The 20,038-nt window shown below is 32.7% G+C and overlaps 1 protein-coding gene across 1 annotated transcript in view; it reads left to right on the plus strand.

The window, feature by feature from the left end:
- Window positions 1-20,038, plus strand: part of LOC113551213 (probable chitinase 10) — a 31,808-nt gene that overhangs the window by 5,203 nt on the left and 6,567 nt on the right. Inside the window, exons 2-3 of the mRNA XM_026953320.1 lie at window positions 11,644-11,734; window positions 19,214-19,446. Of these exons, the coding sequence (XP_026809121.1) occupies window positions 11,644-11,734; window positions 19,214-19,446 (324 nt within the window). The remainder of the gene's footprint in view (window positions 1-11,643; window positions 11,735-19,213; window positions 19,447-20,038) is intronic.

Below are 20,038 nucleotides of genomic sequence, written 5' to 3' on the forward strand. Positions count from 1 at the left end.
GCCACTGTGTGATATTGTCAAGCGAAAAAAAAATGTCGGGCTAAACCGTGCCCAGAAAAAAACCTATCGGACGTCCGCGGAATATAATATTATAAAATATTAATCGTCACCAATCGGGACGTGAAAGTCGCTCGTGCCCGTTTCGTCGGCTATTTATTGCCTATAGTCTATACCGTTTCCTCTGCGTGTCGCATTAAGTATTCGGGGCGCGATACAATACAATATTATATTGTCAGCCGCCGCACTGCGAGCGGGGGGGAAGGGGGCTTGGCCGAGTATTTATTTATTTAATATTAATATATTTCAGTGGCGACGGCGGGCCGACGCGAAAACTGCGTATCATCCATATAAATAATTGCAAAAACCATATGGTAATAATAATAGTAGTAATATCGTCCGTTATTGTCAGCGGAATGATGGAAACGATGACGCAATGCGTATTTTATGCCCGAAAACGGCAACTGGACGTCTCGGCCGCCGCCGCCGCCGCCGCGGTGTGCACACATAATCCTATTGAGCGCTCGACTTTTTATCATTATCGTTATTTTATTTCGTTTTGGAATATAATAATATTATATAGTAATTTAATATAATATATATATATATATCTATAATGGGCACGGGTCGAGCCGGACAGTGAAAGTCCTTTCCTTTGCCGCATAACACCCGGTATACATAATATTATCTATATACGTATAGTGTTATACTGCACGTATACATAGGGTTACATATTATTATTATTATCATTACATTATCGCCATAAAATTATTGAAATGTTCGCAGACCGTTTGTCTACAATGTTCGCGTCCAATAGGTATAATATACAGTTTTCGACTAGGTATATGGTTAGAACCGCTCGTTCGTTACAGGTGCGGCCTGCAGTGTGCGTACGGTTTATATTCTTAAGATTTTCCTCGTCCATAAATAATATTATAATAACGAAATGTAGACACATGTTCACACACACACGCCTATGTAGTGTCCAATCATCGCGATGTTTACCAACGAAAGTGTTTATCGTCGAAAGCTTTCGCTTTCACTGTACCTATATATATATATATATAGAGTATTAAAGTATTAATTTAACGTGCAGACTACGAACGGTGTATAACACAAACACATTATTACACAGAAATACGCGATTTACAATATTATTTTAGTTTTCAGATCGAATTCGATATTATTATTATAATATCATTAATGTTTATGATAAGTATATTTCAGGCGCCAAGTGCATAACGATATATGCGTACCGTTCGCGTCCGTGTGTTTGACCTAATTATATAATATATATTGTTATAAAATATTTGACGGATATCGTCCGTCTGTGAAAACATATTATTTTTACTATTGTATGACATGCGATCATCACAGCCGCCGCTGCGCCGCAACCGTCCGAACGGTTCGAATTAATAGTATACTGCTCCTTCGGTGATTTTTTTTCTCGTCGCGTGCCCGTGGGTACCCGTATCGCACACATTTGTTATACATAATATTTTGTGATACTCGCGTATAATTGTGCACGTCGTCGTGCATTTCGGGTGAAAGGAAAAGTAACCTTGGGACAAAAAAAAAAAAAATTAAAAACACGCGGACTTAAAAAATAGATTTTCAAATCACGACGCACACAGACTTGCCTGTATTTGTTTTTAATTGCACTATATATCTGCTGTACACGCGTCCGCTACTGCCGCGGTAGTGTTCGCTTTTAATGGATTAGCCACATCAATATAATATCGTTATATTATCGTGGTTTCGTTATTATCGATTCACGTCTTACCTGGCGTTATTATATATATATATATATATAGGTAGGTACGCTAGATACGCGGATGTCGGTTATTCGAGACACTATATAGCAATCGTGTTCCTGAATCGCTGCAATGGTTATATACCGTGCAATTTTACGTTTTTTTTTATTCTTAACGTACTTGAACTCTCAATGATATTTGTATTCTCTATGTATAGTCAATCTGCAATAATACGGGTCGCGTTTTTTCAGACATTTTAATTACCGTTAGTTTACTTCTACAATTTTATTCTGAATTACCTGAAATGTGTAATATTAATGCTGTTATAGGTGCACAGCAAGTGCGTCTCCGTATTCGTTATTATGATACACGATATACGCGTATATTATATATTTATTTAATTATTTTTAACTTTTAAAACAGGTTCATTTTATAGCTATATATGAAAGTAAGTTGTCCGCAATAGAAACATTTTAAATATACATTATTTAAACGAGTACAAGTGTTCATTCCCACAATTATTGTCATTATAGCCGGATGCACTTGTTGAAATTAATTTTTATGTACGTTTTACATTTTGAGATTTGTAACCTAAAATAATGTTGAAAAAGTTCCAACACGATCATTGTTCCGACTAATAATATAATACATATTAAAATCATATTAAATAGGAATTATTCAAAATGCGGTAAGCAATCTGACCATCGACCTTCGAGAAGTTGTCCTTGAAATGTTACCAGACTTTTCTAGAACTTACACACATTCAATTAACTGTATGATATTAAAATAATTCTTTATCGAGATCTAACAGGAAATTTTTAGATAATAGTTTGACAGCTTTGTAGGGAATAATAAAATGTAAATAAAAATGTCAATGTTTTTTTTTTTAAACAAATCATCAGTATGATTTAATCGTAGTTAACCGATTAAGTGTTTATTTATTTAAAAAAATACAACACATACAATTTATTATCGATATTAAATTATTATGTAATATAATTTTCTTTTATAATTTTTATTCGTGTACACAATTTCATGGTCATTTATCCTTAAAGGTCGTTAACTTTCGTTTTAAAAATTCATTTTTCACATCTTTTAAATCATCAAATTCATTCATATATATATATATTACTTTTGTTAGTATCATTGAACACAATTGCAATGTTACGCACATAATATACCTAATGTAAAAACGGTGTGTTCGGTAACACGTACATCGTACATAATATATTGGTAGTTTGTTTCTCAGCATTAAGCCACCGAGTATATAGTATCGAGATGATGTAACACATTTTACAAAAATGCTTAACAAAATACGTCCAAGTAATAATATTTTGCAGGCGTGAAACAGTTAAACATTAACGATCAGAGATTCGAACCTTTTACTGCAATAATCGGGTCGGTAGCACTGTGTTGCGTTCGCGGTGTATATCGAAATTCTACAATAGTATCGCGGTATGGTATATCCTCAAGGTTTGCCGATCTCTATACATGCAGATGCAGTTGCAACGATGTAACCGTGCATGGTAATAATATTATATAATAGAAGTTGCTTAGTATGGATAATAATTATGACTTTGAGTCAATATTGAATTCGAACGTGAAGCAAACGACACGATTGGCAAAGTGTTTCCGTTCGATCGATTATTTACCAAATCACCCGACACGGTACAACTATTATAATATGGTTGTAACATATATATATAATATATACGTTAAGCCTGACCATATAATATTATACAGGCACCTACTACCTATTATATTTATATATACCTAATGAACATAATAGTTCATATTATTATTATTATTATTATTATTATCATTATAATGTCGCTCCGTTCGTTTTATTTTTTCTAATACAAAACAGTTGCGTGTACCTCTACACTCGCGTACAATATATAATATAATATAATACAATGCAGAAATCGATTAATATAAGTCGTTTAGATTTCGGTCAGCCCCCACCGCGTTCGTGCCCCCGGGGCGCGAGCTAGGAATCTATGAAAACCATTAAATGGTAGCCGACCGACCGATCGACCGACTGCTGGGGCGGCCGAAGGTTGCGCAGCGGCACGTCGCCGCGGACACACACGTTGGTTGCGCATTCGTGATTTTCGCACCTCGATCCCGACAGCCAGCCGGGCAGCCGGCGATATTCCACTGCCGAAACAAACACTTTTTCGCACTTCGCCGCTTATAATCTATAAAGCGTACGACGATGTAAGCAAATAACTGTTCGAAGAAGACAGTGGCGTGTCCAGGACTTTTTTTGTGGATGGGCAACAAAAGTTAAGTTCAGAATGGTTTTACCCCCTCCCATATTATAATTTGATCTATTCGAGTTTTAGTATTTTTATTCTAAATGACTAATTTCAATATTTTTATTTTTACCTTTTATTAAAACATACACTTATTATGATAAAATGTACTTTGGTTCTTAGATATTTTATTCTTAGATTGCTCATAAACTAAAAATAATTGTAATAGAAAAAGTTATGGTAACAAAAACAATATTTAGAATACAATATCCTGTATAATATAAAAAAATCCACAACTTCTCTTCAAATATTTAAATCTTACATTTTTATTGAAATACCTGCCTAACCTAATCAAAACAATTTTTTTTCTAACTACCTATAAATCATATTTTATTTTTCATTGAGTATCGGATTTATACTAGTCTAATACTTATATAAAAATGTGGGCGAACACTTGCCTACCAGGCCCACCCCCTAAACACGCCACTGCGAGCGAGACGTATATTGTATAAAATATTACAGCGTGCGCGCGCGTCCCGAGCGAATATCGTTGTTTTACTATATATAGAAAACGCGCGCCATCCGCGCCACTCTTTTGCGTCGGCTACAAGACGATCGGAGCGGACTGCCGGACGATTTTCCAGACGTTAATCGATCTCGAGAGTCTTAACGATCGTTTGCGACTGTAACGGTGCTGCGATGACGCCGACGAGCGTGTGGACCGCGAGACCCGATCCCCGCAGCTGATTTCCCCACACAACAAAACATCGATTTTCTCTGTTGTACCGTAAAAGTTTCAATTATTATATTTCACGGCCGGTTTTTGTATGTTTTTAATGTCCGATCGTTTTCTACAATAGTCACTTAAATTCTGTGAAACAATAAGGATGCTATTAGCACCGTCGTATAACATTATACTGCGTATAAATAGACGAAATTATATGTCCCGCGCACGAATAAATAATTTATAAAATAACGCATGGAAAACACAACGGTTTCGTCTCAACACTTTCTCTAAACGTTTCGTATTTGTTGTTGAAAATTAATAATTATAATGAAAAATAATATAACATCATAATCACATTAGAGGTACATCAATAGTAATTGGTCGTCGGTATAAACACGAATGCATTATGCATAAGTACTCTGGAAGTGGAAATTATTATAAAACCCTATTGCAAATATATATAATAATAAATAGAAACTAGTTTTGATAATGTACCTACTATAGTATAATGATAAGTGAAACGTATTGCAGGCGAATGGCGTATACATGCAGCTTTAATACCACAGAATAAAAAAAAATATCCCTGAGCGTTGCTTTATGTTATAATATGTGTATCGCTGCTGGTGTTTATAGATAACTACTACTTATCTAAATAAACTAAATTCAAGTAAGATAATACATTTCGTAATTTCCATGTCGTAATAACACCGTATATAGTCATTATTACTATATCTATACGTATGAATTATAGGAATTATATCAACTGCGTTATGAGATCATTTAGCATTGACCAGTTTTATTCGGACATTTTATAAAAAATTATAATAATTATTATTATTATCGTTTAAATAATATTCTACATGTGCCATTGACTGGTTTAGCTGCATTTTCTTAATAATAATAATAATATAATATCTAGTTTAAGTATAGGTAATGTACGCATTAACAGTACTTAACGGCCATTAAACGAGATTGCAGTGTCCCTATGTATAACACGCGTACAAAATACATTTCGAGTTCGTTATTTCAAAATACTTTTAATATTTATTTTTTGATCTATATTATTATAATTGGATAAGTTATGAAACGATAATACAGGTATCATAACTAATCATTGAAATATTTCAAAATGTTAACCAAAAATTTCAACCTAATTCTGTTTGTTTTTATTATTATTATTATTATTATTATTATTGAAACATATTCACTAGCATCGATTTCCAAGTCATTGACCTTCGTTTGCACTTTATTATTAATGAAACGAATTATTATTTTTCCCACCTACCTAATTAATTATTTAATTGAGGTATAACGGTTGTTATGTACTAATGTTGATTGCATAATGAGAAATACAATTTTAAATGGATATTAATCTATACATCATCATATTATACGTACTAATATCATTATTATTAGTAAATTATCATACATAGGATTAATATTCTATTCTATTATATGGGACATATGTGTTCATGGAGAATTGTTCGTATTTAGTATATTTACTAAATGTATTTATCATCTCATATTTCACACATTATTTTGCATGAAATTCAATTGAGCTTGATCTGTAATTTGCCGTACTGTGGATTTTTCAACCTTCGGAATTATCATATTAAATTATATTCATGATGTAGGTACTTTAAACTAACCGAAAGGTCAATCCATTCTATAGTCGCAGAACAATGACTGGTGCTTAGAACAATAAAATTGTTGTTTGCAAAATACCTGAGGGTATTTTAAACGGCTCCTATATATTATATGATATCAGATTCCATATCTGTAGAAAATAAGCTTTTTGTAGGTACCTAGAGATCCAAGAACACGATCGTACATCTCAGTGTTTATAAAATATGTTTTTTGCAAATAAATACGTGTAATATTACAACACTTTGCTGCTATCAATTATCATAATGGTACAACTTGCGGTACAAAATCCTGACGTAACGTATCATTTAAGATAACCGTGAATACGGTTTGGTATGGGTAGGCACTTTGCAAACGTCGCACAGGGTTAGTGCTTGACACATAAAAAAAAGAAAGAAAAATACGCGTGTGCTTGGATTGCGAAATCCGTTAATCGTATACTTACACGATTTATTGCGATTTATACGCGCGTTCCGATGGTCCGAAAACTGTGTTTGACCAATGTATTTTGGTATCGTCGTCGTCGCGATGAAATTGTTACGTACGTTCAGGTACGTGCACGACGACGCGGTGACCAAACGGAAAAACGGCAGAACGAGTGCGCGCCGTGTGTGGTTTATAGTATACATATATATTGGTTATTTTTATTTTTTTTTTTGCTTCGTTACTATTATTATATTATTATTATTTATTGCTACTGTGTATAATAACACGAGTCCTCCCCTCCCCGCGATACGCGTTTTTCACTCGGCAAGAGCATTGACCACAAATTATTATTATTATTCACACAATGTAAAGAAAAAAAAAACTGCGATCATAACGCAACGCGCGCCGGTACTGAACGGAATATCAATTATTACGGTTGGTCGGACGAGATCAGTTTTTGTAAACGATCGCGGAGTCATGGTTTTTTGGCTTTCGTTACCGACCGGGCAGGCAATGGTATATATAATATACACATCATTATACCCGTACGCTGCGGCGGCAAACGAGGAAAACGTTATACGCGCGAGACAAACTCGCATACCATGAACGACACGACGAACAACAGCCAAAAAAGAAAAAAAATGAACAATATAATATAATATTAAACACCAAATAGTAATAATAATATTATGGTCCGGCGACAACGCCCATTATCGCGCGTGTACCTGCAGTATCGCCCGGTACCACCCGGAGGCTGTGCGGCGAATATATATAACGCAAACGGGCATGACTTTGTGTGCGCGATTGATATTGCTATATTATCCACGCAATGTTCGTTTTGACACGCGCGCGCGCGTGTGTGTGTGTGTGTGTGGGTCATCCGAGTTCACTGCGACCACGCCCGACACGTATATTATGATATGGGTGGTGCGAGAGGGGGTGATGTCAAAGGCGAGGGTGGTGCAGACTTTGGGTGGACTTGAGTACGTTGACGAACACTATACTGACCGTACGATGGCATTACGACACAAAAGTCGTCTCGGAATGGTATATACTTACCGGAGCAGTACTTCGTCGAAGAGAAGTCGTAACCCGATATAACTAAAAAAAAAATCGCATTACACGGAAAACTTATTACACACGACGGTACATAGGTATAATAATAAATGTATACGTATAAAAAATGCATAACAATTAGTTGCACAACTATATTAAGAGTACCTGTACAATATAGTGAGTATAAGAAGAGCGTTCGTTTACAAAAATAAAAAATAAATATTATAACCAATAGTGGACGCTGTTGTTTTTATAGTTAAGCTTTTTAAAAATCAAATTCGTGTCTTCGCACGATGTGCCTGTTGTGTCTACATTACGGTTCCGAGTAGACATTACAACTATATCGTGTTATCCACCGTGATCGTTTATCAAAACATTATTTTACACTTTGATGTCATTAATGAAACTAATGGAACGAAACGGTGACTACGGTTTATTATAATATACCTGCCTGTATAGTATAAACAATTTTTTTTTAGATTCTCCATTCTTCATATTTCTTATGAAATGATATTTAAAATTAGTTCAAACTATTTATTTTGTCCCGTGTTGATCTGCTTATTATTTTTTTTCGCAACATTCATGATTGCGTTGCACCAACTCGCCGGCCATCGACTTGTACGTATTTTGAATTTTCTGTACGGTCGGGTAAAAATATGACACGTGCAGCGCATGTACCAACGTATTTTTTTTTTTTTTTAATTTCAAAACATCGTGTCATATACTCATACATGTATATGATGCCTTCTCGTGTCATTCTATACAGAGACTTCTTTCTAGTGCGTTGACAGTGATTTAACAATGGGTTATCGGATGTATAGAGAGAAAGAAAGAGAAGAAAAACGGTGGTGGAATGAATTATTTAAAGTATAAAATATGTTTATAGTATATATATATATATAATAATGCACTACATATACTGATTTATGTATATATTTTACATTTTTTTTTACACGTGATGGATAATTTATACACAAAAAAGACAATTGTTATGAAAACAACAATGAGGTTACAGAATAGTGGGTCACCATTCGGTAGGTTTCCCTTGAAGAACATAATATAATACACACACATTACGCCCCCCTTCTCTTTTTAATATTAATGTGTTATATTTTTATTATTATTGCTATTTTTTTTAATAATAAAACTAGAGAATGATAAGTTTTTTTATTTCTTTTTCTTTTTCGTTTATTCGTTGACAACGAAATTTTCAATTAAGTATACTGAAAATTCAATTTCACGCAGTTTTCAAAGAAAGAGAGCTGCAAATAATTTCGCTCACCTAAACGTTTCTACGCGAGATGTTTCCCCCTTTCGGTACTACAAGAACTTCGGGAAAACTGCTTGTATACGGTGGAACAGATTACGTAATTATCATATCGTATAATATCAAGTATAATATATTGTTTGTATACGATGTTTTTACATAATAGGTATGGATACGTTTAAAATAATGTCCACGTATGCATCACCGCCGCGGCGGCACCGCGCATTCAATCATTCGCACGAGACACGGCGGTAATATGCGATTATTCTGAAAATGATAAAAACACATACCTACACGCGTGTAGGGGACCACAAAATAATGTGTCGAGGTTCATGTAGAGCGTGTCCAAGGTGAACCGGGGGGCTACGCCCTGTTGCGGCTAATGAAAGCCACAAATAAAGCGCGCGCACACACGAATGAAACACGCGCATAAAAACCAATATTTACCCGTCCGCGTGAGAACGCTGTGAACTTACCATAGGAAACCGTTTCTTTTTCTTTCGGGCCGCGGCATACATATTACTGTAATGTGTGCGAGACGCGTCCCTTTTTTCTCGAGTATACCATCAGTAATCGTCGTTGTCAACGTATACCGTTTTGTCGTTTAATGTTAAAACATGAAACATATTCATTAGACGGATACCTAAAACACGGATCGTTCGACGCAAAATCGTATAATATTCAAATTATAATTATATAATGCCGTTCGAGTTTGACGCGTAGTGCCCGTCAAAGGTCGGGGAAAAATGTCTCCCCGAGTACGCGTTTAGGAAAACCTGAAAAAAAAAAAACCACTAGTCGTTGAAACGCCGTGTTCGCGATAGTGTTTTCAAAAGCTCCCGGATGAGCTGTGTACAATATCACGTCGTGATCGCCCGTCGATCGTAAATCCGTGTTACCACGATGATGATATTATGCGATCGAATTAATTATAAAAACGACCGATGGTATTGTTCGTGGCACACGATACCGCGTCACGGGTAGGACTAAAAACTCGGAAGTCGGTCGTCAATGAGTGCCATATTTGGTGGCTACGCGTATTGAGAGCAAAAGGTCCACTCGACCTAAAATCGTACTGCCAGCCAAGGTTGACAAAAAACAATGTGTGTTTTTTAATTCACACGTCGCGCGTGCGCGTGCGCGCGTGTTTGGGTCTCTAGGTTTTCGCCTTAATATCCTATACAATATTCTATTCTATACTACACATCTTGAGAACTGTGTCTTCTTTCAGACTATCTAATTAATCCGTATTCAGATCACGCGTTGTGCAACTGGAAAAACGATACGCATAGGCTATTTTGTGCGTGTGTGTGTGTTGTCAGAGAAAGCTGAGTTGCCCGAACGCGCGCGTCCAGAGTGTATGCTGTATGGCTTGTTCGTATATGCGATTCCTCAGACTGTTATATTATTAGACACGCGAGGATCGAGTTTATATTATACCATCATCATCATCCGGCGGCCACGGATATGTCTAATTGCTAATCTCTGGCTGTTGTGAACGTTATTGTTTTGGCTTTCGCATTTGCTCCAATTTCGAACTAATTAAATCCTTTATGAAAAATTAAAAACGAAAGGATTGGGAATTAATGTGTATATGATTCTTTACTCGGGCGGTTTCTCTCTCTCTCTCTCTCTCTCTCTCTCTTTGTATTCATCTCGCCTTCTTCGTATAACTTTATTGTATGCGCGCAAATCAACGAATAGCATATAACTTTCCTGGCACGTTTGTACGCGTGAAAGATATTCTAACTGGTATCCCGACACTGCAGAATAACATCTCATTATAACCGTTATATAGGAATACGAATTATGAGATTTATGTTTGACGTGTTTATTACACTCGTACAAAAATATATTTTAGTTGAAAAATACCTTTATCGCGATATTCTTCATTTGGAGATAGGTTATACATATTGTTATTAACTTATTTATTTAATTAAAAATACATCAAGAGACGATATTATAATTAGCTGCAAGTTACGTTCAAAGTATCTAATCAACAATTATATTCGTTATTTTTGTAATAACGAACGATAGGGAGAATAAGTAATTCTTTCGGTTTTAAAACCAAAAATCGAGTCGAAATTATATGTTGTGTATACTGCAGCTGTTATCAGCTATTCGTCCATTTTCACGGAATCATATGACAGCCGTCAACCAACAACGACGACGATCAGACGTATTAAACTAGGTATACATAAGATGACGGAACAACAGTGTTTTCGTACCTATTTTCGCTAGTCATACATGACGACAAAGAGTCAGAAAATCGGTGAAAGCTAGTGATATTTATATAAATACCTAGATGAGGAAAGTGTACGAAATTGAACGGATCTCCACAAATACGTGAATCCGATTTACCATGGTTAATCTCGAAACATTAGGCATTATTTCCTTCAACGTAAATAGGTGTCCATGTTCCATCGCTGTTACCCGCGACTATATAATTATTTTATTTATTTATTCTACTGTTGTATATCTGTTGTTAATCTTTGGTATTGTTGTTTTTTTCAGACAAACAGAAAATTTAAGCTTTGCTTCCACTTTAAATTGCTGCTCATCGTAACCATCCTAGCAACACTATGCTCGTATTCAAATTCAGAAAGTAAGTTTTAAATAAAATATTTGCTATCAATTGTGATTTACAGCTGTTTTCATTAAAATATTATTTCAATAAAGTAAAAACTAATTTCCTTAAAAACCTAATATTAAATTTTGTAAAAAAACGTATCTTTCAAAAAAAATTTACGTTTAGTATATTCATTAAATCATAAATACAAATCTAGGAAATAACACCGTTGAGTTGGTTTTTATTACATCATTTTTTAGATATCTGTTGAGGGAGATTTAATCATTTTTAAAAAAAATTATTAGGTAATAAGTTATCTATGTAGTTATAGTTATTGAAAAGCTTAGAAGTTAGGTATAAATGTACAATAAGTTTAATACGTTGCTATGCGTACAGTATAGCTTTGTAGATTTCTTTCGTACGCTGTATGGCTTAAAATATGCGTATTAACTATTAAGGTCAGTTTTTATACATGACTGGAAGTAGCGTGTTATACTTTATAGGCTTTTTAGGGCACACATTTCGGCGCTCAGATCCCAACACAAGCAATGAAGCAAATGTAAAATGTTTAGTTACTTTCATTTTATTTACTGCAATGTAGAAATGTATGGAGAAACTCTAACGATAGTGTAAGAAACTATGAAAATAAATATATAATATTCTGTTCGACAAAAAACTAACAACTCAATAATATGAGTCATGTAATTTATATATTATTTATAGTTATTACATATGATCACGTATATTTTTGATATACTTAATACTTATATTATTAGTAGGTATGTTCCAGGACTGCAGTAATTATTCTTGTTTTTAATTGCTTAATTTTAATATAACATTTAAAAATATTGTTAAAGTACATTATGTTGTATAGGCACTATGAAATAATAATAAAATATATTATAAGATATAAATAATGAAACCGTGAACTGAATGACAGAAGAACACATATTATTATTATACATAATCGAAACGTTCGAGAATTATACAACACTTGCCATTTTTTATTTAAACCAGAGTTCACATAATTAAGTCAAAAGAGAAATAAACATTTCATAATATTAAAAAGTGTATGATTTTCATCGATACCGTACCAACTACGTTACGTTACGTAGGTATAACGCATGAGTGTTACCTAATAAATGCGATGATTAATATAAAACGATAATCTTTATGAGTAACTATACTTATTCATACCACCTAGTTTATTAATATATATGTATAAATTAGAGCTGTAGACGATTTTTCGCTCAGAGGTCGTTTAACTCTGTAATAAAGTCAAGTATCGTTATTATAATATACTGTACTGATTTATGTATACTATTTGACGCACTGTTTAAGAGTTCGTATGTACATAATATGATATAATATATATATATATATATTACTTATAAAGTTATAAATTTTTCAGACATTAAGTTTATTCACCTTTCCCTTCGAATCGATTGAACATAATTCATCAGAACTATATCTACTCAGTATACTATATTATTTATCTAGTTTCTTCCGATTAGTAGGTTTAATTTTTTTCACTAAACACATAACGCCATTGGAAACCAAACCACAGTGTTATATTTATCAATGGCAATTTTTCCGCAGTAACTGTTGAAGTTGCACACACACACACACACATATTACTCGTACAATTTGCTCGGGGGTATCGTAACTTGCAACTGGTAATAGGTACGATATCTGCAGTTTAACATTCACGCAACGATATTGTGTGATCGCCTCGTATAATATATACTTTCTCCCTAAGCACATGCACGACGGCTATTATTACGGTGCAGAGCCCGGCCGAGTGTAACTATATATTATATAGTACAAACATACGTTTTTTTATTATTTCTTTACTATTTTTGTCTTCTCTCTGGTCAATTCGCACGATCGTTTAAACTTCGCAGGATGTCCGATGCGCTTTCACTGGTTCCGGGCGGTGGTGTTGCAAGGTCGTTGTACCGCGGGTCAAGGTTCAAAACGGCGCATAGGTGTACCTATATAGATAAGCGCAATACTTGCAATTTCATCGGGACCGGTTTCCCCAAATCCTGCACCGGTTGTCCAGCTGGCACGATCGTGTGACATAATCCTACCGAAGAAAACAATATTATATTGTAACTGTTAAATATACGTCTTGCACGCGGTTTTGTATTAGGTATACCTATATGTGGGGGACGCACGGCCAAATCAAACAAATATTCATTCCTATCGACCATTCATGTTTCAAACGCTTATTTCGTATAACGATATGTATACGTTAATGCGTTATAACGTTATATAATAGTTCAGTGATAAACGACGGTGGAGAAAAAAAATAATAAAAATAATTGCAAAACACTCGATCGCGCAAAAATCTTGCACAGCCCTAAAATGATATATCAGTGTCAAACTGTGAGAACGTACACGTACAGGACCGTATTATCTACTCAGAATTTATTTGATTTTATCATTTCAAAAATGTACAGAATTAAAACACTTGCAAAGTTTTACGGTGCTGGTTTAAATAAGACAACGGGCCCAGTACCTGTTCGTAATATTTTATGTGATTTAATTTCGCAACAGTAGAAGAATAACGAGTTACATTTAATTATATAAGAACATAATAAAACGTATTCTAATTAAATTATGCACATTGGTATAAAATTCTAACATTACAACAATTTTACTTGTTATTTTTGTTTGTTATAAACTTATAAATAATTTTTATTCGTTTAATAATTTAAATATGCTGGCCAGGTTTTTTTTATCTATTTATAGAAATTTTAAATTCTTAGATTTTCACGATTTATGTTGATGAAAATGTTGATGTTTGGTACGTAACAAAACTAAAAAATGTAATACAAAGTTCTAAGTATAATTAGTTTTTGTAGTAATATAAATATCGAAAATATATAGACACAATTTTTTTACAAGCGTTTGAAGTTTAGATTTTGACAAAATTGGATGTTTATACTAAAAATAGTCTTCATTTTAATCATTAAAATATATTAACTACCGAAATATAAAACTTTTCGCCATTACGTATATTGTCATTGTTATAAGCTTTTAAACACTATAACGTTTTCGAAATCTTTAGACTTATTATAAACTAATTACACCATTTTTGGTTTTGTAACGTGCCCCAAACTCTTTTAGACTGAATAATAAATTATAATATTACAATTAGTTGATACTTTGAGAGTTATAATTTGTACAATAGGCGCGACCGGATACAGTGTTAGATGGGATATTGTGGGCACTAATCTCGCTTCACTAATTTCTGTACAATCCAGTTTTCTATTATTATTTATTATCATAAATGTAAAAGCATTGATAAATTATTGCATCCAAAAAACTACTTGATTTAATATTATTATTTGTTTTACTATAATAAGCTGATTTCTTTTTGAATAAAAACATTGAAAATTCATTAAAAGAATTAATAATGATTAACTTTCCTTTACTCTCTAACTCCCAGATTATAATAATTTATTTATGTGATATATTGCAGATTAACAAAAATTTCAAACTCAACTATATACAAACATTTGTATTGTATCATATTAATATATCATTTAAAATTTGAATAACTAACATAAACATTATATTCACGATAGTTGCAAATAACTTGTAATTCAAATGAAATCTCAGATGGTGCAAGAGGGTCCCTGTTCAACTCTACATTAATTTATTATGCTACGTGACACGTCGAATTAAATTATTTGTATACAATATTTTAGACATTTGGTTACGAGTTCGAAGTAAATCTGATATTATAATAGTTTGTATATGAACAATTTAGAATATAAAAATATTATGAAATCTTTCAGAATAATGACTTTATTATACAATTTTCTTAAAATATAGCTCATGGGTATAACAGTCACGATTGTCATTTTAAAGAGTTATTATTTATTACAAAATTCACATTATTACTCGATATTTAGAATGTACATTTGCTCTAATTCATATTTTTGTTAATTATTATCGTTTCACCCACGACAAATTGTAAGTTATAAATGTTTGATAATCAACCCGACCCGCGATGCGGTTAAAAATATTAAACCGTAAACGTATTTAAACGTTTGGCATAACGTACAGTGCGTTTGCCAAATGCGCAGAAAAAAAAATATACGAAATAATAACACAGACATAACTAAAAACGATTCGCACGTCGAAACACGTCTCACACGCCGGCCGGCCGAATGGTTATAAACTTAGAATCTGACGTTGGCGGGAGTTGCGATATGGATGTCGTACGAAAACCGAAACGTATACGCGGAGTGCTGCAAAAGTCAGTGTTAGCGAAAAGTCTCGTGATCAAAGATCGTGTGTGTCTTTACATCAGTAATAGTTGATATTATATCCATGTGTAATAACTATATTATCCACACGGATATTATTTTTATTTTATGTTATAACAATAATATAATGTAGACGGACAGACGCAGACAATAATAATCTTTGGGCGGACACGCGGAGAACCAGTTTCGCCATTCAGCTAGGCGAACGGTCGTTTTGCGCACCTTTTACTTTTTATTTATTTATTTATTTTTATTTTTTTTTTTGTCAACGACGCGTGCGCAACGCTCTCGTTTTTCACGCTGACCCGCACCAATCGTCCGTCCTCAACCAGCTGATCTGTGCACTCACGCACACGCGCGCGCATATATTATTATTATACTTGGATAAATATATACATATATGATATCTTATAATAATTACACCCTTGTCGTGTATCGGTAGACTAGCTCAACCAGCTCCCGACGGCGACGGTTACTCAACGTAATATATATTATATTCGTGTACACACACACACACACACACACACACACACACACACACACACACACAGATGTATATACACCGACGTTAATATGGGTTCACCGCTGATTGTGTTTCCTTTTTAAACTAGATTATCGACCGAATCATTTCCCAACATATAAATCTATCACCGTTGTTGAGTCAAATCATTTTATGCCATCGCCATCAAACCGGTTGCTTTCAGATACGTTTTTATCTAAAAATTGTTCAACGGACCATAATGATTTTTCAAGAAGAAATAGTATATATTATACGTACGATACGGTCCGTATGGGCAATAAAAGTTATAATGGTGCGAGCACGAAGTTCGTTAATTGTTTAAAACCGCAATGTTTAGGAATACCCTGATAAATAGCTTCGATAAATTTTAAAGTTAACAACATAATAATATTACGTGCCTGACAAATTCGTATTGATCATATTATTATTCGCTGTTCAACGTATATATATATATATATATGAAATGTGCAATGCGTTACAAGCTTGACGAGGAAAAAACCTTGAAATAAACACCGGTATGAGTTGTATGTGTAAAGAAAAAAATAATCGAGAGACTTATAGAATATATTTTATATTTGAATGAAATAATTTAATATGATAACGTGGATGTAAGAATTTACAGAGTTAAAATATAAAAAACCATGTGTTTGTATTGAATTACGACATTTTCCTGATTGTCTTGATAAACATTAAATATAAAAAATATATGGTGTAGGTACTAAGGTACACGTCCTACACGTGAGTTTGAGAGGAAAATTATATCAAACCAATTTGAAATAAAAAAAAGTTCCAATTAATTTACTTTAAAAAGATAAATGCGTGATAAATCATGAATATAATATATTATTATTTTCCTTCCCACGTTCCAATTAATTGATTCTGAATATATTATTCTGTAGAAAAGTTCTAACATTATTTTAACAAGGTTATATCTTCTAAGTTTTGATCAGATTTTTTTTTTTTTTGATAAATCTAATTAGTTCATGGTCGTCTTCATTACTGTTACCATTTTTTCTCATAAATAAATAATTGTAACATAAAACGTGTTTGATAGTGATAGGTAGATATTTTTGAAAATCTCTCAAACAAATTATACCAATATAGGTACGAGTAAGCAGTATCTCTAATGAATTAAAAAAACAATATATTATATTTCTATATGTTTTTCGATTATTTCGAAACCAGTAGTTTTAATCAATTGAGATCGTTATCAGTAAATTTTTTCTTTGCGAGTAGCTAATAAAGTCTTAAATAATCAATGATTTATCATGACGTGATTGAGTATTGTACAAAATGTATGTGTATGTGTTATGATTAGTTATGACCAATAACAGAGTGTTTTCGTTTTTTACATAATGTTTAATGAGATGTGGATACTTGCACGGTTATCTTGTGTTGAAGTATTGGAATAGGTGTCAATCAAACGCTATTATTCTTATATTCTTTGTCTTAAGCACTTTTCACATTTTGCTTTTAAGTTTTAACCAATCAAAATGTCAACTATTTATTTCTTATATTTAGTAATTTTATCAAGATATTAATATTATGATTTATATAGAGCGTAATTTTGAAGGTCTTTAAAAAGATTTGTGTAGTTTATAGATTTTTACATATACCATAAAGTATATATATAGTATACATTAAACATGTAAATTAGTATTTACTATTTCACATGCTTCTAAAAAGATATAGCTATTAATAATTAATCTAAAATATTTAACAAACTATGGAACTTAAATATTATTAAGAAGAAAATAAGTTCAGAAAATCTGTATACCTACAAATTGTATAAAAACTTATTTAGTAAAGATATTATGTTTGTTGGGATTGAGAACAATGCATAAAATGTAAATTATGTCTGTGTATAATACAACAATAATACACGAGAATCTCATTTAACTGTCAACCATTAGTTTAAATCATACATTTTATTGTGTTGTTTTGTCAACATATAAATGTATCTTATCCTTTTTGTTTTAAATTGTTATTTAAAACCATTGTAGATGATAATAATATGATACATTTGAAGCTCCATAACTATAAATCAGATAATGATTTATTCATAAATAAACTAAAAAAAAAAAAAAAACATAATGAAAAATATAATTTATTTACTAAAAATCAAATAAAAACGTAGTATAAGCACAAGTTTTTTTTTAAATAATTCGATCAATCTTAACTATTACACGAAATTAAACATTTTCTACTCGTATTAATAGTGTAATAAAAATTCCGTATCATTTTAATATCTATTATAAAGTATAAGAGATAATGGATTCAAAATGTATTTAGTTTTACCTACTTATTATTAAATCAACTATGATTAAATCTACTCATATATTATTTCTTATTATCTTTATTTAGAACTTTAAACTGTTTGTTGTACAGGCTTATTCATTCAACTATAATTAGTTTATTAATTATTAATGTATAATTCCATTTATATAATATACTTATAGTTACACAACAATTTTATTGAAAATACTTAAATTATGTTTTATATTTTTAATACGAAGAGAGGATAGGGTTGTTAACAAAAAGTAATTGTCGGTGTTATTTTGAAGATTTTGTTCAAGTGGTTATTTTCTCAGATATTCTTAGCTATGATTTATCGTTTCTTTCAAATTTAATATTAGGTACAGAACTTCCATTTCATGTGTCCAGCTGATTCTTGTGTTAACATTTTTTAAATTTAAAACTTTTCGTTTATAGCAATCCGAAGAAGACTGAGGCGGCCCACGGGCAACAAATTGCAGCAGGAAACTACTGCAGTTTCAGATTCATCAGCGGCGGCCACCTCCACGGTTGTCGACATGGAAACATCGGCTTCGGTTAACAAGTTTAAGATACGCAACCGTACTGCCACCAGGAAGTCGGGTACAGACGCTTCGACGGAAAAACACGTGACAACAGCGAAAGACAACCAGGACGATGGCGGTTATAAGGTACGTAAATTCTCACCGCGTTTAAGAAACGGGAAGTGCAGCTCAAAACCGTATTATACTCGGCTAAACGGTTTTTTTTCTGAATTTTATTTAGCGCAATATTGTTGTGTTATTGTGTTTATTGAGCGAGAAAATTAATGTCAATATCGAAGTGCATACAATTTTATTCAACGGTTTGCTCTGAGGAAACCTTACCTATACATCTCCAAACCATATACGATTAAAAATACATAAAACCTTTTGTGTCTAAATGCGAACATATGAAACTTATGACAGGCCAGGAAATATTATTTTTTTATTGATAGAATTGACGAAAAAAACAAAGTATATAATGTATAACAAATCTTCTGAAGGGCACGTATATGATTATGATTTTAAATTGAAAAATACTTATTCAATCAGTGAATGACTATATGATGTTGTTACGTAATGAAATATTATTTCGACAGTGATAATAACATAATGACATGTTCTAATTAAATGACAGAGTAGTTTTGATGAAACCAAACCTATTTGGTTTTCGAGAGTTTAATTTCGAAACAATTCTAATTTCGAAACATCCGTCGTTCAAATACAATTCAATAGTTAAATA

The sequence above is a fragment of the Rhopalosiphum maidis genome, chromosome 2 (genome assembly GCF_003676215.2).
Source record: "Rhopalosiphum maidis isolate BTI-1 chromosome 2, ASM367621v3, whole genome shotgun sequence".
NCBI lineage: Eukaryota > Metazoa > Arthropoda > Insecta > Hemiptera > Aphididae > Rhopalosiphum > Rhopalosiphum maidis.